General features: G+C 41.3%; 1 protein-coding gene across 1 annotated transcript; it reads left to right on the top strand.

Annotated features, from left to right (window-relative positions):
* The first annotated feature begins 6,399 nt into the window (after positions 1-6,399).
* LOC117805205 (CD9 antigen-like) lies at positions 6,400-22,473 on the top strand. Its single transcript, XM_034673868.1, has 8 exons — positions 6,400-6,667; positions 13,882-13,984; positions 17,595-17,692; positions 17,778-17,852; positions 17,953-18,054; positions 18,167-18,256; positions 18,360-18,443; positions 21,885-22,473. The coding sequence occupies exons 1-8, from the start codon at positions 6,611-6,613 to the stop codon at positions 21,948-21,950; spliced, it is 675 nt and encodes a 224-aa protein (XP_034529759.1). The 5' UTR covers positions 6,400-6,610; the 3' UTR covers positions 21,951-22,473.
* Positions 22,474-22,856: the final 383 nt, after the last annotated feature.

The raw sequence follows: 22,856 nt of genomic DNA, 5'->3' as shown, positions 1-22,856 counted from the left end.
AGAGAGAGAGAGAGAGAGAGAGAGAGAGAGAGAGAGAGAGAGAGAGACACACACACACACACACACACACACACACACAGAGAGAGAGAGAGAGAGACACACACTAGTGTGGTTATGTTTGGTGTTGACCTTTATGGCATTTTGAAGGATGGTAATGAGGTTTAAAGATCACGCTCTATAAATGTGACCGTGCTGCAACGCCAGGATTCAGGAGTTGTTTGTTTTCAGCTTCTTGTGAGGCAGTTTGTTCATTCTCTTATATCTTTGTTTTCATTTGTGTTACTCTTTCTGCAAAGTCCAACATTAGCAAACATGTTTTTGTCAAGAAAAACAAACAAAAAGTGCATCCTCCAGTGGTAGCAGCTTTTTAAAGTCATGTTTTTGGACATTTTTTCCTTTATTGATGGCAAGGAGTCAAAGCAGCAACGCTTCAAGTAATTTACTGTCATAAACATAAACATCCGGTCAACTATACTTTTATTTTATTTTTTGTTTATAGTTTTTTTTTCACAATTGCAAAAAATGAAAAAAGTTGTATACAAATGTAGAAATAAAGGCATAACACCTGACAGTCAACTTCTCCTATACAGAAAAAAATTTGATTAAAGAAATAAATGATTATATAATAAATAAACAGAGAGAAAGGTTAAATATATATAAGTAAAATAAATTAATTACATAACAACAATAATACTTATAAAACACATTAATACTTATTTTGTTGTTATTATATCAAGAAGATTATATCAGAATTGGATCATTAGACAATAAGAGAGAAACACTAAAGAATGGAAATAAGGTGAAATAAAAAAAAACAGAATAAAATCATAAATACAGATAAAACATTTAAGGATAAAAATGATACAAGGAATTATAATAGAATAAATGAAAGCTAAGAAGCTTTAAGACTACAAGAGGTGATGGTATAATAAGAGATAAAAGCAGTAAGATAAATAAATAAATCAAGACTATTAAAAGCCATAAAGGCAGTAAATGAGATATTAGGAGGAAAAGAAAATGTGATAGAAAGTAATCTCTTTTAAATCCCCTCTTCATCGTAGAGCCTTTCCTGATTTAATCTGAATTGTATTTCTTTATTTGAGGTTAACCATTTTAAGAAAAATACTTTAAGAATTTGAATCCTTTAGAGTTATTTTAGGGGAATTTTATGTCTTTGAAATAATATGTTTTATTTCTTTATCTTGCCTTGTGTGATTTTACAAACTGTTGTTTTATTTTACTTATTATTATTATTTGGTACAAATATGGGAGAAATATTGATAATTTTAATCTTGTGGGACATTTATTTTTGACTAAATGCATTAACTCCTTACTTTTACATAATAAGATTCATTCTGGCTCGTGTAACTTGGTGAATAGTAAGTACACCACGTGTGCAGTAGTTCAGTTCATATTTTTAAATCAAATCAGACTCTCAGTTTTTCACAAATTTGAAACCTGATGAAATATCACAGTCTGAACTGTAAGGTAGACATGAAGAAGTGAGGATGAAAAGAAGAGACAGAAACCCCTCTGTTTGTTTGTTTCTGTCTCCTCTGTGGGTGTTCATCACTTCATCATCTCTGTTTCCTCCCTCCTCACATCAGCCTCTCTGTACTGCCTCTGGTCCTGCCCGAGCCGAGCACTGACGGAACTTAACGAGTGTGGCCGAAGTGATCAGACAGACCGAGTAAAAACGGGCAAACTGCCGGAGAGAATCAGAGATCCGTTTAATCCCGAGTTAACACCGTGAATTATCACCGCAGGGATGACGGCTCTGAGCAGCTGGGAACTCTGCGTCAAGTACGCCCTCTTCATCTTTAACTTCGTCTTCTGGGTGAGGAACTATATTTTAATATTTCATTAATTGACCTAATTTGTTCAAAAATAATCAGGTGAGACGATCCTAGCTACTTCCTGTTTTTTTAAAATATGCATATTGTCTCAAACTATTTAAAGAATACCTTGATTTTTTTTTCTTTATTATTATTTAATCAATTTATCCTTTTTAAATGATCTATCATAAAACTTCCCCACTGCGCATGCGCCCTGATATAATCAGTATCAGTGTTCTGGCATAAAATGTTAAAAGTGAGCTAAATATGAAACAAAACAACATTTGATGCTGTTTTTGACAACATTCAGGGCTGCTCTGAGCCAATTTAGCACTCTGGGGGAGATTTGGTGCCCCTTAATTTCTTTGAGGTGCCAAACTAATTTAGGAGTTACTGTGAAAAGTCAACAAATTACACTTCCCGGCATAGTAAAATAATTTTTCTGCTACAGAGAATCATTTGATAAGCCATAACATGCAACATAATGTCATGATTATCATTTAATTGTGAAATGTTTGCCTCAAATGTACTATATATTTTGATTTTATCAAACATTTAATGGCTACAGCTGGGATTTTTGCCGTTAGCTACCATTATTTTAGATCCTTCAAGATTCACTTTATTGTCATTTCTTTTAGTATTTTCATTCTCAGTGAAACGAAATACCGTTTCTCAATCAGCTTGACAGTGCAAAATAAAAAGACTCTAAAGACAGGCTAAAGCATTTAAAGACACGTTTTTTATTGTGATTTAGAGTCATATTATTGTAGTATATTCATAAATATTATTTTTACTGGTTATATCGTCACTTCTTATTAAAAACATGGACACACAGAATAATCTTAAGGTAGGAAACACTCAGCAAAGCAGTTAAAATTCAGCATAATTCATTTAAAATGGTTTAATATGAGATCACAGAATCTACAGGTAAACAATGATGTGGCTAAAGTTAGCAGAGCTAGCACCACCAGCATTCAGCCTTCTTTGAAAAATACCTTCCTGGCCTGCTTCTCTGAAACATCCTTTAAACAAAGAGAGGAGGGAATATCTTTAAAGCTGATATTTTTAAGCTTTCCACAAATCATTTACTACAAATCAAAAGATAAAGACACTGAAAGACACACGGCTGTCACAATAACCGATATCAACAATAACAGTCTTTTTTAAAAACATTAAATGTGATTATGTGGTTCTTATGCTTGTTGCTTTGACAAATATGAAGCAGCATGAGCAAAAGAGGAAGCTAGCCATCTCTTCTACTGCAGCGCAAACCACATCAGAGGAGATGACAGATGAAAGCGAGGTACTCTACCCAAACCCCAAAAAGTTTCCCCACCAGTTTGGGGGTTCTGTAATAAAGAGGGGGTTCAAGGACTCCAGTCTGCAGGAAATGTGGAACAACAATGACTGCAAAATGGAGAGAGAAGAAGCTGAAGACATGATTGATGGACTTTAAGTCAAAGATGTCAGAGTGGTGAGCGGTCTGTGGTCTCACACACAAACTCTGCATCCCTGCAAGAGCTCGTGGTTGATGTAGTCTGCATGATGTCGGACCTTTGTTTCTGGTTTACATGATCACCTTTTCACTCATTGCAAAGTTTCAGACTCGCATCCTTGAGATCTTTTGTTGGTTAGCTGATGTAATCCAGCAGGGGGCGTCAGAGAGAGCATTCTGACAGGTTGGGAAATCAACACTTGACTCTTTCTTCCTTATGAATCTTTTTCTTCTCTCCGTCTCTGAAATGTCAAGATTATTTTTTTTTTACCCTAACATCTCGTCTGGACCGTAAACCAAACTCTAAACCACATGTGTCACTCAGGGTGGAGTGAGGGAAGGAAGTGAAACTGCAGAGAGAGAGAGAGAGAGAGAGAGAGAGAGAGAGAGAGGGGGAGAGAGAGAGGGGGAGAGAGAGAGAGAGAGAGAGAGAGAGACGGGAGAGAAAAGGGAGAGAGAAGGGAGAGGCTCTCAAACAAAGCTGGTGTTGTTGGTTTCACTGGGTCTACTGGGAGCAGAGAGCAGCTCCATTTACCTCTGCAAACAACGCTGAAGCCCAGTCCCAGGAGGTGTGTGTGTGTGTGTGTGTGTGTGTGTGTGTGTGTGTGTGTGTGTGTGTGTGTGTGTGTGTGTGTGTGTGTGTTTATGTGAATACACTGGTAGAGCTTTCACTTCTCTTCATCCACATCAATACCTGCTTCTTCTCACATCCTAAATAATCCACAATGAGGCAGATTATCCTTTCTGCTGATTAAAAATTATTCTGAACGTGTCATTCAATAACCCGGGTTGAAATGATTCATCGTCATCGGTTTAGATAATCCAGTTAGTCCTAATGTCATTAATCCAGGAGAGATTCCACAGATTCTTTGTTTCAGACTCTGAAATTATAAAACTTTCACAACTCTTTCCGAATTCATCAATAAACTTGACTCAGGAAGACTCAGGAGACTCTGAATTCTGTGCCCTATTACCCCTCTAGAACACCACGCTCCCAACATGCAGGCCTGCTTATAGTACCTAAAGTCTCTAAAAGTAGTATGGGAGGTAGAGCCTTCAGTTATCAGGCCCCTCTCCTTTGGAATCATCTACCAGTCAGTGTCCGGGAGGCAGACACCCTCTCTACTTTAAAGATCAGGCTTCAGACTTTCCTTTTTGATAAAGCTTATAGTTAGAGCTGGATCAGGCTTGGACCAGCTCTTAGTTATGCTGCTATAGGCTTAGACTGCTATAGGCTTAGACTGCTAAAGGTTCAGACTGCTTTAGGCTTAGACTGCTATAGGTTCAGACTGCTATAGGCTTAGACTGCTATAGGCTTAGACTGCTAAAGGTTCAGACTGCTTTAGGCTTAGACTGCTAAAGGTTCAGACTGCTAAAGGTTCAGACTGCTTTAGGCTTAGACTGCTATAGGCTTAGACTGCTATAGGCTTAGACTGCTAAAGGTTCAGACTGCTATAGGCTTAGACTGCTAAAGGTTCAGACTGCTATAGGCTTAGACTGCTATAGGCTTAGACTGCTAAAGGTTCAGACTGCTATAGGTTCAGACTGCTTTAGGCTTAGACTGCTATAGGTTCAGACTGCTTTAAGCTTAGACTGCTATAGGCTTAGACTGCTAAAGGTTCAGACTGCTTTAGGCTTAGACTGATAAAGGTTCAGACTGCTTTAGGCTTAGACTGCTATAGGCTTAAACTGCTATAGGCTTAGACTGCTAAAGGTTCAGACTGCTATAGGCTTAGACTGCTAAAGGTTCAGACTGCTATAGGCTTAGACTGCTATAGGCTTAGACTGCTAAAGGTTCAGACTGCTATAGGCTTAGACCTTTCTGGAGTCCCTGAGCTCCCTTGTCTCGTAGGTTCCTGCTGCTGTGGACGTGCCAGACTCCAGCTGCTACAACTAGTACTATCCATCTCCCCACTATCATCTCTCTCTCTCTTCATCTCCCTCTATCCCTCTCTCCAACATGGTCTCAGCAGATGTGTGTCTAACATGAGTCTGGTCCTGCTGGAGGTTTCTGCCTGTTAAAGGAAGTTTGTCCTTGCCACTGTAATTTGCTAAATGCTGCAAAGTGCTCTGCTCATGGTGGATTAAGATGAGATCAGACTGAGTCCTGTCTGGAAGATGGCACTGGATCTGATCCGGTCTTGATGTTGGGTCTTTGTTAGTAATCGAACATAGAGTACGGTCTAGACCTGCTAGGATGTGTCGCGTTACGTTACGGCTGCGCCGCGCACGTCGCAGCAAATAGGTTCCCATTCAAGTCAATGCTCTAGAGTCCACAGGGCGCGCTGCGGCGCGTCTCAGCTCCGTCTCTGGAGCGTTCCGCCGCGCCGCTCTGCCAGAGATACGCGGGGAGTCTATTTTCGCCGCTCCCCGCGCCCAGCACGCGTCAATCGACACAGAAATGATCGAACTATCCCGGAAGTCAGGCACGAGGATCGTATGCAACATCCGCTCACTTTCAAAATAAACACCATGTGCAAACACAAGATCGTAAATTTCACCACTTCTTCAACATTACGTCATAACCTGTGGCATCGGGCCAGACGTCAGTCTCAAAAGATATCCGACACCATGGACGAGGAAAAGTTTATACTGTGTTGTTCTCGCGCGTTTTGGAGTTCTCGAGGGATCTTGAGTTTCCTGCTCCGGAGTGCGCGCCGCTCCAAACACGCATCCTATGGACCAGGGCGAAAGCCCCGGGACGGAGCAGAGCCGTGTCGCAGCCGTAACGCGGCGCACACGCATCCTGTGGATTCCCCGAGGATTTGTTGTGATTTGGTGCTTAAAAATAAAGATTGATTGACCTCTTCCTCTACATTCTATAGGTTTTACTTATTATGTTTGTGTTCATGTTTGTGTCTTGTCAGCAGCCGCAGTGCTTCTGCTTTATTTCTTCCCCTTCCTGCTTCCTGTTCTGACTCTGTTGATCTAAAGCAGCACTTTTTCACACATGCATCCTCCATACTAATATACCTGCATGTTAATTGCTCTCACCTGCCCTGATTTGCACCTCTGATGTGTCTGCTTAAACCCCCCTGAAGCAGAACCTCCCCCCCTCTGCTCTCTTTGTGAGTCCTCCCCCTCCTCCTCCTCCTCCTCTTCCTCTCTCTGAGTACACCCAGGTGAGCAGAGCTAAGGGTGTGGCTCACACAAAAATCCAGCAGCTAGACTCCTCTCCTTTTCATTCTTCTTCCCACGGGTTCAGGAGACGGTGTCACTCTCGAGCAGGGAACTTTTGTGTTTGGACTTATCCTCTTAAAGAACAACTGAATCTGAAGCCATGGGGGGACTACAGTGCATCAAGTACCTGATGTTTATATTCAACTTTCTCTTCTGGGTATGTAGCGTCACTTACACAATGTGTACTGTGGTTGATATATGACACTCGTCGGTGTGTTTGAGGGGTTTTGTTGCTTTCTTTCAGGTCAGAACAGGTTCAGTGATTGAGAAAGGGGAGTAAGAATAAGCTTTGAATCTTCCTTCTTCTTTACTTTGAGTTGTTTGTTACCTTGAAGTTGAGTCTGGGTTGTTTTTTAACAATATTTTAAATGATGAGTGAAACTAAGGCAGCTACAGGAAAGTCTAAACCCACACTACGGTTTCCCGCTTCTGTTTGAGGTTAACATAAACAGCTGAACTAATCAAATCTGGAACAAACCTTCAGACTGAAACCTGCAGAATTAGGTCGTTGAATCCACCTGGGTGTGTGTGCTGCCTCTCTGTGACTTCAGCAAACTGTGAAACTGGAAAAATTGGCTCATGTTCTGACAAAGCGGTCTCTGGCATGACTTTAAAGCACATGTGATGATCTTTGTGGCGGTGTGAAACATTTTCTGACTACTTGATGTTCAGATTTAATAACTGGAATACTCTCTGAGCTGTTTGTCAAATGTGATAACATCTGGTGGATGTTACAGCTGGAATAATTCAGGATTAAGTCACATGATTTTATTGAGCTGTGACATTAAATGCCCCCCGGCTTCAGATTCTCGACTTGGACAATGTGGTGCTTTTAAATATTGTTCATTTATGGTCTGTGATCAAACAAAGTGAAGCACCTTCAAGACTTAACTTCAAGCTTTTAAGAGTTTTTCTTCTTTTTAATTGACTTAAGGGACAAAAAATTGTCCAATTGGTAAATAAATATCCTTTTAAAGTTGCAGAACAGCTTTTAACCGTCACTTCATGAAACACAGATAACTCATGTGCCTGAAGCTTTAAAGGTGAAGTAAGAGAGCTGACATACATCATATATATTTAAAGGATTTATATTAGCTGTTAGACAAATAAGCTTAAGAGGCTTGTGTTTGTATTTATCTGTAAATTAAAGCTCCAGTAAGTAACTTTTGGTTTGTGTTGACTTTGGCGCCCCCTGAGGACTAAATGGTATTACATCTCATTACTTTACGACCATAAAACATGTCCACCTCCCCTCAAAGAGAATTATTACCATATAAGTTATCTAAAGGGCAGTTTTGGCTGCTTGATGTCTGACACCTACCCCCCCACCATGGATTCCAGACATTTAAATTAACTGTAGAAATTGTCAGTGTTGTGCTAATTGTCTTGTTGGTGTTGTAACTTAACTTTGATGACTTTAAATTGACTTAAAGGACAAAAAATATTCAAATTAGTCAATAGATGTCCTTTAGAATAAATTTAAAGTGGTGGAATCAACAGCTTTTAACCATCATGTCATGAAACACAGATAGCTTATGTGCCTGAAGCTTTAAAGGTGAAGTAAGAGAGCTGACATACATCCTACATATTAAAGTATTTATATTAGCTGTTAGACAAATAAGCGTCAAAGGCTTGTGTTTGTATTTATCGGTAAATTGAAGCTACAGTGAGTAACTTTTGGCTTCAGTTGAATTTGGCGCCCCCTGAGGACGAAGTGGCCGTACATTGCGGACAAAAAAAGTATCAGAATTTTTTGTCAGGAGCTTTATGTCTGATGCCTACCTCCCACAATAGATTCCAGACATTTAAAATAATCTACATAGAAATAATAAGAGTTGTTATAATGGTCTTGTTTGTTTTTGTAGGTGATAAAGAGGCATCACTGCTAACTTCAGTCTGTTTCATAACTTACTAAAAACTCCTTATAGTAGCTTTAGACGAGTTACACAAGTCAGTTTGAACTAGAGTAACCTTATCGGCACCAGCTGCTTCATTCATGATTCATCATCACCGACTCATTCAGTGATGACTGCTGTTCTCCAATCAGATTTAAATACAGGTGTAAAGGTGAGACGTTGTGATCCAATGTTTGTCACCATGTTGGTTTTTGGTTTGTTAAATTCCCTGACTTCTGCTACTCTAATACAATTATTAAGAATAATAATTCAAATAAAACTATGAAAAATAAGTTGCTGATGAACTGAGGAAACGCTGTCATGATATCTGGAGGAAAAATAACATTTTAAAACTCAAGATGGGAAATTAAGCTCGCCAAAATAAAATAAAGTGATAAGATAATACAACCCTAAAAGATTAAACCACAGCAAAGTAAAACAGAATAAAATATTAAAACTCTGAGAGGTAAAATGCAAAAATCATAAGATTAAAAGATCGGATTAATAATAAATAAATAGTCAAATAATCCACAATAAATTAAAGAATAAATACAAATAAATAAAACTGAATAGACACTGTATATGTGTCTTTAATAGTTAAAATCAGCTTGATGTGACTTAAAATTGACTAAAATTTGAACAAGATAAAAAAATAAATACAGTAACATGGAATAAGGCTCAGTTAAAAGAGAGACTGAAAAGGTAGACCTTTAATCACAGAGGCTGCTTCGCTTCAGGCATGTTTCTAAAAACACACAGGAGTTACTCAATCTAGTTTGGTGTGTTCTCATCGCTCAGAGTTAACTTCCTTTGTTTGCAAACGTCTGTTATCCCAGAGTCTGAGAAAAGGAGAGAGCATGTCTGTCAGAACTGATCACATGGTGAGAGTAATATCTCTGAAGTTATTCAGCTGGAGATGTGTCGCTCACATCCTCACAGCCTGCTGAGCTGTTACTGTGATTCTGTGATTACAGTGTTAGAGGAACACTCACCGACTGTTAGCTCAGGTGTAATGACTGTTTTGATAGTTTGAGTCTACAGTTTGAGAGTGTAATGATGCCGCAGACGGCTATATGTGGACAAACGAGATGACAGCAGAGTAAACATCAGAGCAGTGACTCAGGAAAGCCAAACCTCCTGAAACATGAACATCAGATTAGATTAGTGTATGTTCTCCTACATGGAGATGATGGTCACTGGATTAGACCTGATACAGCAGCAGGGGCGGAGCCAGGCTTTCAGACTGGAGGGGCAAACTCAGGTTCTGACTTTTGTAGGGGTGGCCCTGCAAAGTGGGGTGCTTTTCACCCCATTATTCATACTTTTTAACTTCTAACATTAAAACATCAAAAATATGTTATTCCTGTGTATTTCTTTGACTTTAAAGTGTAACACACTTCAAATTGAGTGGGATATTTAAATCTTCTTAGCTTTTGTTATTGTTGTTATTTTTTTATAGTCCTGAAATGATTTAAAATATAACACTTGATGGTCGTAATACAACCCTCGAAACTTAAGACCTAGACGAGTCAATTCAAAAAGCGTTATTAGTCCCCTGGAGGCATTTTAAAATAAAGTCAGGGGATTAATGAGTCCGGTTATCCAGAGGATGTCCTTAAAGAGAAAAGGAAACATCCAGAAGCAGTATATGAAAAGAATTCAAAGAGAACTTTTTGAGAAAGAGGGAGGAGAGCAGATTCAACAAAACTTTCAAAAACCAAAGTCACGATGCACCGCGCCTTCAGATCTGTCATCACAACACCTCAGCATGTAAACGCTGACTAATCTCTGCACTGTCTTGCCGCCTCTGTGTGTAACAGTGTAGTCAGGATTACACAGACACACCTCGTCATACATCATGACTTAAATATGTAACCTGGAGCTCAAAATGTGGCTTTACGTTTCATTCATTGTGATTTTAGAGCGCTCTATAAACTCTTTAAAGGAGGAGAGTCATTTATTAAAATCCTGTTTTTGTTTGTTTGGACTTGAAAAACTTGAAGGACTGAAACGCTGTGAGGTAAAGTCTCCTCAGTGTCGCCTGGATGTAAACACGGAGCCAAAATGTCCTCCGGGTCTTCAAACATTGAGACACAGCAGGAGTACAATTTACGCTACGTGTCTGAACTGTTGATTATTAGTCCACGAACAAATGGAGCATTAACCCTTTCAGCATGCTAAAATGTAGCAGGGGCGTTTCCAGGGGGTAGCTTCGACCCAGCTTAGAATCCGGCCACCCCAAAATCCTTAATGATTGAGTATCTGCCTCGTTGGAGGAAGTACTTCGGTTAAATAAACTATCTGGAATGTGTGGCAACAGGCATCTTTTGTTTAGTCGTTAATCAAACAAATCTTTATTTATATAGCGCCAAATCCCAACAAACGTTATCTCAAGACTCTTTCCAAACAGAGCAGGTCTAGACCGTACTCTATGTTCTACTATTAACAAAGACCCAACATCAAGACAGGATCAGATCCAGTCCCATCTTACAGACAGAACTCAGTCTGATCTCATCTTAATCCACCATGAGCAGAGCACTTTGCAGCATTTAGCAAGTTACAGTGGCAAGGACAAACTTCCTTTAACAGGCAGAAACCTCCAGCAGGACCAGACTCATGTTAGACACACATCTGCTGAGACCGTGCTGGAGAGAGGGATAGAGGGAGATGAAGAGAGAGAGAGATGATAGTGGGGAGATGGATAGTAGTAGTTGTAGCAGCTGGAGTCTGGCATGTCTGCAGGAGCAGGTTGGAGGAACCTAAGGGACAAGGGAGCTCAGGGACTCCAGAAAGGTCTATGGTTAGTAACTTTAATGGGACAGGAAGAGTTAAAGTAAGAGACAGGCAGAGAGAGGGGAGAGAGGGAAAGACAGGATCCCAGTGTGTCAGTCTAAGTCTATAGCAGCATTACTAAGACCTGGTCCAAGCCAGAGCCAGCTCTAACTATAAACTTTATCACAAAAGCCATTTAGCAAGTTACAGTGGCAAGGACAAACTTCCTTTAATAGGCAGAAACCTCCAGCAGGACCAGACTCATGTTAGACACACATCTGCTGAGGCCGTGTTGGAGAGAGGGATAGAGGGAGATGAAGAGAGAGAGAGATGATAGTGGGGAGATGGATAGTAGTAGTTGTAGCAGCTGGAGTCTGGCATGTCTGCAGGAGCAGGTTGGAGGAACCTAAGGGACAAGGGAGCTCAGGGACTCCAGAAAGGTCTATGGTTAGTAACTTTAATGGGACAGGAAGAGTTAAAGTAAGAGACAGGCAGAGAGAGGGAAAGACAGGATCCCAGTGTGTCAGTCTAAGTCTATAGCAGCATTACTAAGACCTGGTCCAAGCCAGAGCCAGCTCTAACTATAAACTTTATCACAAAAGCCATTTAGCAAGTTACAGTGGCAAGGACAAACTTCCTTTAATAGGCAGAAACCTCCAGCAGGACCAGACTCATGTTAGACACACATCTGCTGAGGCCGTGTTGGAGAGAGGGATAGAGGGAGATGAAGAGAGAGAGAGATGATAGTGGGGAGATGGATAGTAGTAGTTGTAGCAGCAGGTTGGAGGAACCTACGGGACAAGGGAGCAATATGAGCAGCTTTTATTCGGACAGTGTTGCTACACTTTCTTAGCAGCGGATTACAAAATCAGGCTAGTCTGATCTCACCGACCTTCTGCAGCCATACAATCCCTCCCGCAACCTCCGCTCCACTAATGCCAACCTCCTCACCCCTCCCACCAAACCCAAGCACCGAACCTGGGGGGACAGGGCCTTCTCTGTCGCTGCCCCCACCCTCTGGAACTCTCTCCCCCAACACCTCAGATTCTCTCCCTCACTCACCTTTTCCTATAAAGTGTCTTGGAGAAACTTTTAAAGCGCTTTTATAAATAAAATGTATTATTATTATTATCTTAATCCACCATGAGCAGAGCACTTTGCAGCATTTAGCAAGTTCCAGTGGCAAGGACAAACGTCCTTTAACAGGCAGAAACCTCCAGCAGGACCAGACTCATGGTAGACACACATCTGCTGAGACTGAGTCTGTGTTGGAGAGAGGGATAGAGGAGAATAAGAGAGAGAAAGAGAGCAATGATAGCTAAGAATTCAAGCTCGGGGCATTAATGGCCTAGAAGTTTATATGTGTGTGAATCTTGTGTTAGAGGCAGATTTTTTTGGGGGAAATCTGGAGACGCTCAAAAACGTCCCACCTTAAGCTAGTTTTCAGCGTCTAATCACAGGTGGCTTCCACACCTTTTCTATGTTTTTAAACTGAAGAATGCTGACAGGGAGGTCTGTACTCCCACTGAGAACTCGGCTGTACCTAACTGGGAATAAAATCATATCAGGTAGTTCTTGAATCCCACAAAACTTTCCATGTTCATGTCGCACTAAGGAAGATGATTCAGGTGTTTCCTTTCTTATAAAACTGATTTACCTGGGACCTAAAAGCAGGATAAAGTTTCAGGAAGAACCAAAACTTTAGAAAAGAACACAAAAGTGACTGTCTTCTGAACGACTCCAGGGACATCTCAGGGTCTGAAGGGAAGAACAAACCTCTTTATTTGTCCTAGTTTGGCATCATAATTTGGGATGGTTTGATAAAAAGTGTGTCCAGAATGATTCAGCACTCTCATATTTCCCCTCCTCGAGCTGACGTGAGGATGTTTTGTTCTGATTCAGGGTCAGCTGTCTGTGGTGTGAAGCTCGTGAGAACATGTTTGGGCATAATGCTGCCAGTTAGCGCGGCAGCTTCGTGTGCCGGTGTTATCTCTCCGAGCACAACAACAGACGTCAGAGTTACGCTGAGGAGACATGTCGGGAGTTATTTGGGCGGCAACAAAGAGTTGACAAACTTGTGTTTTGAGGTTGCTGTGGAGACAAACACACACATCATTATGTTTCGTGTGCTCTCAGACTCATTGTGTTAAATGTGGGATTGTGTGAATACCCTGAACAGATTTTAGAAATAGTTTATTTTCTTGGTTCAAGTTGAGGAGCTGGTTGTGGATCAGGATTTTCAGGGTGGGTTGGTTGTTCAGGGGAATGTGAGGGGGAGATGTTTGGAGCATGTTTGGCTGCATTCTTTTTTTTTAACCTTTAGCACTCTGTTTAACTGAAGACCAGTCCATCCCAGTAATCTGACCCCTGGCTGATCTGGATTTTGGCCTCACAAGCTGTCCATGTGTTTGTGTTTGAGTGAAATGAACATCATTCTCCCAACTCTCAAACAAAATATTCACAGACTGAAGAAAAACCAAGTGCATGTTCATTTTCAAACAACATGTTGATGTTTTATCTTCAGAGGTGAATGTTTGGTGGAATAAACCTGACTTTTAATGCATCTTGAGCAAATAAGTGTGTTTCTGCTGAAACTCACCGCACAGACGCTCTGAGAGATCGTCTGTTACCAGTCAACCATTAAAGTCCCCTGTTCTGTCTTTTATCTGTGACCCTTCATGCATGTTCTCTCTCTCTCTTCCAGCTGGCAGGTACTGCAGTGCTTGCTGTCGGTCTATGGCTGCGTTTCGACTCCAGGACAGTCGGACTGTTTGAAGGAGATGAGTCGCCGACAGTCTTCTTCACTGGTGAGACTTATTCACTCTTCATGTAGAAGCTGTTTGTGGTCCCTGTTCTGAGGAAAAACAGTGTCATTATTTGTCTGTGAAGGTTCTCAGTCATCCAGGTCATGGTAATCCAAAGCTTGATCTGTAAGGCAACTGGACTGGTAGAAATTCTTGAAGACGCTTCACCTCTCCTCTGAAAGGCTTCAACAGTGTCATTATGTCAAAAACAGTGTCATTAATTTACATTTAGACGCATAAATCCAGACATGTGCACAGAAAGATGGAGATGAATGTTTTTCGAGGCTACCCCACATGTAGACTTTCATTACATTCAGCAATGTGCACTTTCTAAGCAGCTGTGTAGCTCTTTCTGCTACGGTCTTCAACGTTTTCAACGTCCTGCTAGCTACCAGTACGGTACTTTAGCTCATCCCCCCCTGCTGGTCACTTGTTTTAAACTGATCAAACCACCATCTCGACAGTCCTCAGGAAGTGAGCTAGCACCTGTCCAGCTACCAGCCTTATAACCAAACTTGGTCCACACCAGGACTTGAACAAGCGACCATCCAGTTTCCAAGCCAAGTCCTTACTGAAGACTGAGCTCCTGTCACCCACCAATATTTACTTAGTAGCATATAACTGCTGGACATGCATAATTATGACCCTGCTAACCAGGTACGCAGCATGCTATGCACATATTAGCAGTCCCTCACTCCTTAGAGCGCCATCTTCTTGGTACAATACCATAAAACAGTAAAATAACAGCACTAGCGTATTGGTTGTCTTCTTTCTTTCTTTCTTTCTTTCTTTAACCAGGTAAGAGACTCATTGAGATTTAAAACCTCTTTTTCAAGAGTGACCTGGCCAAGACTGCAGCACAAAACAGGTTACAACACAACAAGCACACAAAACAACACAAATAGAATACGGTCCCAGTTTCACATGGTTACATGATTACACAGTGCAATTACAAGATCCAATGGAGCATGTTTCTCTGTCTTTTGTTAGTGACTTGAATTCCCCCAGAGTTACAAGATGTGTCAGTTTCAAGTCCTTCTGCACATCATTCCAGGTAAACAGGGCTGAAACTTTAAAAGCCTTTTGTTGTACCAGTATAAAGGAAGCTGCTCACTTTTAGAAGACAGGAAAAGTATTAAAAGTGCATCTTATACTCTTGGAGGTTAGTCTTATCAGAAGGTAGTCTTACCTGCATCAAAACCAAGAGTGTTACTCGCACGTAAACACCAAAACAGCCGAGCAGAGAGGAGTAGAGGCGGAGAAGTAGAGGGAGATTGCACAACAATAATTTATTTCTGTAACCGGATGTTACATTTAAAATAAACATAGCTTACCTTTAAGTCTATGGGATTTATAACGACTGTTCTCAGTCAATGTTCAGCAGAGAAACTAAGAGCTTTTTGAATGATCAACACTGCCTGGAGAACAACCCTAAACCGAAAGCTTGAACTGTAAGTCAAACATGATCTGATTAATGTGCTTTGATCTGTTTTTTGTTGGATGTGATGTTGCTGATGTTCATTTACTATCAGAGACTTTAAAAGCGAGAAACGTCCTGGTTCAGAGAAAGCATTAGCAGGAGGTTTGGAGGGCAGCTGAGGCCAGGCGGTCCGCAGCGAGGCGGCTCCTCTGCCGGGCAGAGCCGTCCACACACAGCTCTCATTCTTCACGTCTCCACAGACTCGCCTTTGTTTCTCCTTTTTTTGTGTATTCTCGGAGAAACACAGACCGGCGCTCGCCCTCCTCGCTTTGTGTTCCTCATCCGTCAAACTGAGAAGTGGAGTGGGCCGCGGGGCGACGGAGGATTGTGTTGAAATGACAAACATGTTAATGACAGCTTGGGAGGAAGAGGGTTGAGGAGGAGTATTTCTGTGGCTGTCTAACTGAATCATGACCTCACTGCTGCTGATTTGTTATCCTGCATTCACATGTTTATGATTCATTATTGGAACACCACATCAGAAGGTCACTTCTCTAACTTGTTGTTTGGAAACTCTCATTGCATTATTCCCTCCTGATTTATGACTTTGATGAGATTCTTTGGCTTACATGGAAAAAAAACCACATCAGGACTGAATAACAGAAACACACCCTGAACCTTCTGTTGGACTATCTCTGAGGACTAGCTCTGATGCTACATGCAAATGTTTGATGCAAATTAAAGAAGAGAAGATAAAGATGAATGCAGTCTGTCCTGAAAGTTTGGAAAGTGCTTGATTTTGATAGCTCGGTTTTCAAGGATGAGATTATGCTTGAATTTGGAGACAGTCCTTTCATAATCAGTGATGTCCTGTGGGCATGAATCCCTTTACTCCACCATGCCAATATATCGGAGCCATAGACCGTATAAAACATGGACAGTGATGTCACCTGGTTGTTTCTTGTTTATTTTAAATATTATGTTTTAGGAATTTTCGCCTTTATTGGATAGGACAGCTGACGAGAGACGGGTAATGTGGGGAGTGGAGAGAGGGGGAGGACATGCAGCAAATGGTAGAGGCAAGGAGTCGAACCTGGGACCTCTGTGACAAGGACTTTGGCCTTTTTACATGGGGCGCTTAGACCACTAGGCCAATGGTGCCCCCATCTAATAAGAATAATAATAATACATTTTATTTATAGGCGCCTTTCTTGACACTCAAGGACACCTTACAACATTAAAACAGAGTTTAAATAACAAACAGTAAATAAAATACAATTTTAATAAAGTTTTAAAGGAATGGAGAGTGGAGTTGTGGTCAGATGGAGTAAGCCAGTTTAAACAGATGAGTTTTGAGTTTAGATTTAAAATGTGGGAGTGAGTCAGTGTTATGAAGGTCAGGTGGGAGAGAGTTCCAGAGCTGGGGAGCAGAGCGGCTGAAGGCTCTGTTGATCCGGTCTGTGATGGTCTGGTTGTTTCTGAAGGGTAGTTTTGAAGCGTAGCGTCGGTGGTCGCCATATTGGAAATAATAACTCAACCTAGCTGTTGGTTGATCTAGCATGGAGTCGAGGGGGGCCTTTAGCCCCCTCGCTAACAGTGTAGTGTTCCCGCCCTTAAGTTAGCCACGCCCTTATTTGGACAAATTTTAACCTTAATATCTTTAAAAAATAATGAGTCATAAATAAATTCACCCCTGTACAGTGTTTGCCGATGGAGAAATGACCTATCCAGACCTAAACTGTTTTTGAACCAGGCTGTAAACATGTTTATTTCTGCTGTAAAGATCGTCTTCTTTGAATGGGTGTGTATGTGGTTTCTGGTGTTTCTGCAGCCAGCCCCTAGTGGACACTCAAGGAACTGCAGTTTTTAACGCATCTGTGTTGGCTTCATATTTTAAAAACCAGAGGTTACCACTTGATTGGCGGCTTTAATGTAAAGTTTCATCGAGCTTGATGAGATGATATGGACGGAAGAGGTGTGGAAAACTTTTGATTTAGAAGCACTGGAAATCCAAGAACCCCGGATGTGACGTTTCAGTGGATGCAGACTTCTTGATCCCTCTTCTCGCTGACTTTAGTTTGACGGTTTCGTGGTATTCATGGATTCATATTTGAAGCCTCGGCAGGCCAATGAAATGTTTTCTCTTCATCCTGAGTATCACTGGATCACCTCGTGTGTCTTCCCGTCCTGCAGGAGTGTACATCCTCATCGCAGCGGGGGCGCTCATGATGGTCGTCGGCTTCCTGGGATGCTGCGGTGCCATCAAAGAGTCGCCGTGCATGCTGGGATTGGTGAGTGATTCAGAAGAAACCTATCTCAAATTGAAACATCAGTACTTTTTGAATTTTAACGTGACCATCTTGTCGTTTTGTTTAGTTCTTCTTCTTCCTGCTCATCATCTTCGCCGTGGAGGTGGCCGCTGGGATCTGGGGACTCTCCAACAAAGACAGAGTAAAAAAACAAACACGTTAACGTTTCTGTTTCCCGCATGGCGTGCAGAGTCGGCGTTCAGACTGTGATGTTCTTGTTGTCTTCTCCTCTTTGTCTTCAGGTGGTGGAGGAGGTGACGGAGTTTTACAAGCAGACCTACACCAACTACAAAGACACGAGGCAGGAAGCGCTGAAGGAGACTCTGAGGCTCATCCACTTTGGAGTAAGAACGCCTGAACACCATCTTTCTTCTCTGATCAGTCAAACCTTCAATAATAACTCCTCCTAAGCGTTCAGATGTATAAACGTGTGTTGGTCTCGTTTCCTCCTCTCAGCTGGACTGCTGCGGGCCGACAGGGACGGTGATCGATGCCCTTAGAGACATCTGCCCCAAGAAGGAGGGACTGGAGGTCCTCATCACCACGGTAAGCTTACAAACGGGGTTGCTGACCGACTCATGCAGGGGCCTAAAGTCAGGGTAAAGTCAGCGCTCTGCTCCGTGGTGTTAACTTGTCTCTGTCGTTTCAGAGTTGTCCCGCCGCCATCGATGAGATGTTCAACAACAAACTGCACATCATCGGCGGGGTCGGCATTGGTATCGGCGTCATCATGGTGAGTGTGTGACGACCAATCAGACTCCTGGAAACCTCTCTGGGTTCTTATTTATGTACAGCAGTCCTTGTCGAGTAATCTTCGGTCCTCTAGTGGGTGGAGCTAAAAAAGGCGTTGGCATCAGGAAGGCTGACGGCTAAATTCCACCAGATCTGTGTCCGGTCCGTCTTGTCAAGTTCATTCTAAAATTAGCAAAAACAAATTAATATTTAAATTATCAGAATTTTTTTTCACCTATTTTACAAGTAACTGATAAATATGTAACAAAAAGGGTATGTTGGTTTTCTGGCGTTCAACCAAAGCCGGCTCATTCCTGATTGGTCGATATTCCTCAGGCTACAGAGAGAAAACAGAGGCTCTAAAACTCTCCTTAAATCTATCTATCTATCTATCTATCTATCTATCTATCTATCTATCTATCTATCTATCTATCTATCTATCTATCTATCTATCTATCTATCTATCTATCTATCTATCTATCTATCTATCTATCTATCTTTGAGGTCGTCATTGAAAGCCACCGGACAACTGCAAGTCCTTAAGTCGATCTACTCTATGCTCTGTTTTGGGTCTCCACCACCTCCTTAGGGGACCATCTCAGGGTCAAATTCCACCAGATCCGTCTCCGATCCATCACAGCACCGGATCTGATAGGTTTCTATTCCAGTCAATGTGTTAACTTCCACTGGATTCGCTCCGCTGTGTTCCGGCTGCGTCTCTGATCCAGCAGGTCGGAGTCCTCCAGATCAGATACACAAGACTTCTATTTTTGCCGGATGCCGGAGCACGAGGCATCAATCTCAACAGAGCAGATGGAGCGGGACAGGAAGTCAGGTTTCACCAAAACAAAATGAGAACGGAGCCAGGCCTGGAGTCAACAGGTCAGAGGTTTTCAGAGGACCAGAAAGACAACATGGATGAGGAGAGCAGGAGGAGAATCCTTGATTCAGTGATTACCGCAAGAAAACCTCGGTCACATGACTCCAGCTGTCCGGCGGTCCTCAGTGGATCTGGTGTGAACTTGTTGTGGATTTTCCCGATGGTTCATCAACTTATTACTTAAATTCCACGAAGAAAGGATCAACTTGCAGCCTTTACGGGTTTATTGAAGCTACAGCATCCAGCTCAAATCTCTGATCATCCTGGACAGACGGACAGACAGACCCAAACCCAAGAAGCGCCCTGTGATGGAATTCAGCAACAAACTGGACACTGGACACAGAAGACTCAGGAGACTCGGACGGCTTACGTTGAAATAGTTTATGTAGAACTTGGCCAAGGAGAAATAACATAACGGTACACAGGCAGGAGAGTGCAGTGCAATGCCAAGTCAGTTCTGACAGACAAAACCCTTGGCATGGTATTTATTCCCCCCCGAAGACGACACTAAAGTTAGATAACCATGTTTGGAAAATAGGAACACAACAAGTGGGAAGAAGACCTGTGCTCTAGTTCTGGAGACAGTAAGTCGGCCATAACACATAGATAAAGACAGGAGCAGGGGGAGAGACCTTGACTACTACCCTGACACGATCTCGCCCGTCACAGACGACATAGGAAACAAGTTACTCTAAACATGACATTTAGACTGAAAGAATACAATAGTTAAACATTCTTACATACACATATATAAGACTATGAAAATTCCACGACACGCCCCAAACAAATCCTTTCCTCTGCTTTTATGTCCTCCCAGCGACGTCACTGTTCTACGTTTATCCTGATAGTTACTGTGGCAACCACCTCCCACATTGAGGTCCTGCTTAATACTTGGTTCCCTTCTCGCATCCCATCAACGTATTGTGCAACTGGGACACATACGAAGTGTCAGATCATGTTGACCTGAGTATCTGTGGTTTTTGGGAAACCACATAACACCACGTGTAGTGCCAACTTCCCTCTCAGGTCACTTTGACGTGAGGACTTGATTGTGAGAACGTGAACCGATGAACCCCCTTAAGGACAAATAGAGGGAACATCTGGTTGTTGGGAAACATTGTTCTCCCGCACATTTCTGGGATTTTAGATCGTAATTCGCCACGACAAACTCGATCCAGATTACTGAAACCGATTCAGATCGGAGAAGAGTAAAGAGAAGTAAAGCAGGGATCACTCACAGAATGTCTCAAGTTAAGATTAAAGAAATACGGACACTGAAACTCAAAATATTGAGTCTTTTAATATTTAGTTAAACTTTGTGTGTCGTTTCACTTCCTGTTGTTTGTCCTCTTCTTTCAGCTCTGTTGTTTTTTTACTCGTTTGTTGTTTTAAAGTTCTTCTCTTGAAGTCTTCGGTCCGATCGTGTTGTCAGAGTAAATATTTTTTTCTGCTCGAGTCTGTTTTCTCTCTTTCTCTTCTTCTTCTCCTCCTTCACTTTTTTGTTATGGCTGAGTTACCTTTCTTTTGTCTCTTTCCTTCTCTCCTTTTTATTGTTTTCCTTATTTTCTACTTGTTTTTTGTCCCCGAGTCTTTTCCCCCTTTTCCTGCTTCTTTTCTGTCTTCATCTTGTTTTTACTTCTTCAGTCTTCCTTTTTTTTATCCCTTTCTTCTCTGTCTTCCTTTGTCTTCTGTCTGTTTGTCATTCGTCTTTGTCTCCTTTTTCCTTCATTTTCTCTTTCTCTTATTTTTCTGTTTTTAATTCCTGTCATTCGTCTTTGTCCTGTCTTTTTTGTCCCCTTCTGTCTCGTTTTCTTTTCGTCTCCCTTTTCCTTTCCTTTTATCTCTTTCTCTTCTTTTTCCGTCCTATTTGTCTATCTGTCATTTTTTTCTTTTTCTGTCCTCTTTGTCTAATGTGTTGTCTTTTTTTCTTTTCTGTCTTCTCTGTATTTATGTCCTCTTCTTCTCCTACCTGTCTTTTTCTCGTCTTTTTTCTGTCTCCCTTTTCCTTTCCTTTTCTTTTCTCTTTCTCTTCTCACGTCCTATTTGTCTTTATCCGTCATTTTTGACTTTTTTCATCCTCTTTTTCTTTTCTGTCTTCTCTGATTGTAATTCCCGTCTTCTTTTCTGTCCTGTCTTTATTGTCTCCTTCTGTCATCTGTTTCTTTTCTCTTTTGTTTGTTTTTCTGTCATTTTTTTCTTTTTCTGTCTAATGTGTTGTCTTTTTTTCTTTTCGGTCTTCTCTGTATTTATGTCCTCTTCTTCTCCTACCTGTCTTTTTCTCGTCTTTTTTCTTTGTCTCCCTTTTCCTTTTCTTTTGTCATTTTCTTCTTTTCCTTTTCTTTTGTACTTTTTCTGTCCTCTTATTGTCTTGTGTCTTTCTTCCTATGTCTTCTACCTCTTCCTCTGTTTTCTTTTAGTCTCCTCTCTTCTTATTTGTTCTCTCTTTCTTTTCTTTCCTTTCGAGCCAACAATCAGATCCTAAAGTCAAACTTTGCTGTCTTTTTAAAATCGTCTTTGTTCTGAAGTTCTGTCCTCATCTCTCCGTCTCCTCGTCTTCCTCAGATCTTCGGGATGATCTTCAGCATGATGCTCTGCTGTGCCATCAAGCGGTCCAGGGACTACGTCTGATCCTCCTCCTCCTCCTCCTCCTCCATCTTTAACTTATGTGTCCCGTGTTCCTAACCTCCGTTTAGAGTAATCAGTTAGTTCAGCCTCAGTTTGGATCCGTACAGGAGGAAGCACCGACCTGTGAGAGTACGGAACCTGTTCAACAACGCTTCTTCATCTCTGCAGACTTTCTGCCTCCTCTTCATCCCAACAGAACACAGAGCAGGCTGGTCTGCAGGAAAGAGAGACTTCTGTGCCTCTGCTGCCCCCTAGAGGTCTACCCCTGTCATTAATCCCTGTAGTCCACGCTTTAGTTCAGATTATGTGGATGTTTAATCTCACCTGCAGGTTTATTTTTGCAGCTAACAGGATTTTTATCACGTGACTCTTTTTTTATTTTAATTTGTGGATCCTGATGTCGCACGTTAAGAAGCTTTGGTTTTTATAAAAAGCAGAATTTGGAGTTTTATGCAAATATTTTGATGAATGCAGTTCAGATGAAATATCTTTACAATGCCAAATAAATGAACTAATGATGAACTGACTCTCTTTTGAAATGAACATTTATTCTTAAACATTTTTAGACTTTATTATTATTTATTTTTAAAAGACTGAAACTTTTCACTTGGATCCTAACTGATATATTTATATTAACGTGACTTTATGGACTTTATCGATGGTAACTGAATATTCTGAGCAGAGGAAGTTTGAAAAATCTCTTACACTTTATTTGTTCACTTCTAAATCACTGGTAATTTAATATTTTGTAACTTGACGTAAAAAGTTTGTTGAGAATTGAAACGCTTATTTTCAACAGATTTCAACCATTATTTTTTCAGTGGCAATGTTAAATAATGCGTCAGTCAGTTCAAAACTTTATCACATTTACCAATAATATTAATTATATATAAATTTGGAATGATATCT

Source organism: Notolabrus celidotus, chromosome 21 (assembly GCF_009762535.1).
Source record: "Notolabrus celidotus isolate fNotCel1 chromosome 21, fNotCel1.pri, whole genome shotgun sequence".
Taxonomy (NCBI): domain Eukaryota; kingdom Metazoa; phylum Chordata; class Actinopteri; order Labriformes; family Labridae; genus Notolabrus; species Notolabrus celidotus.
The sequence above is the reverse complement of the archived record's forward strand: the minus strand, read 5'-3'. Positions and strand labels throughout refer to the sequence as shown.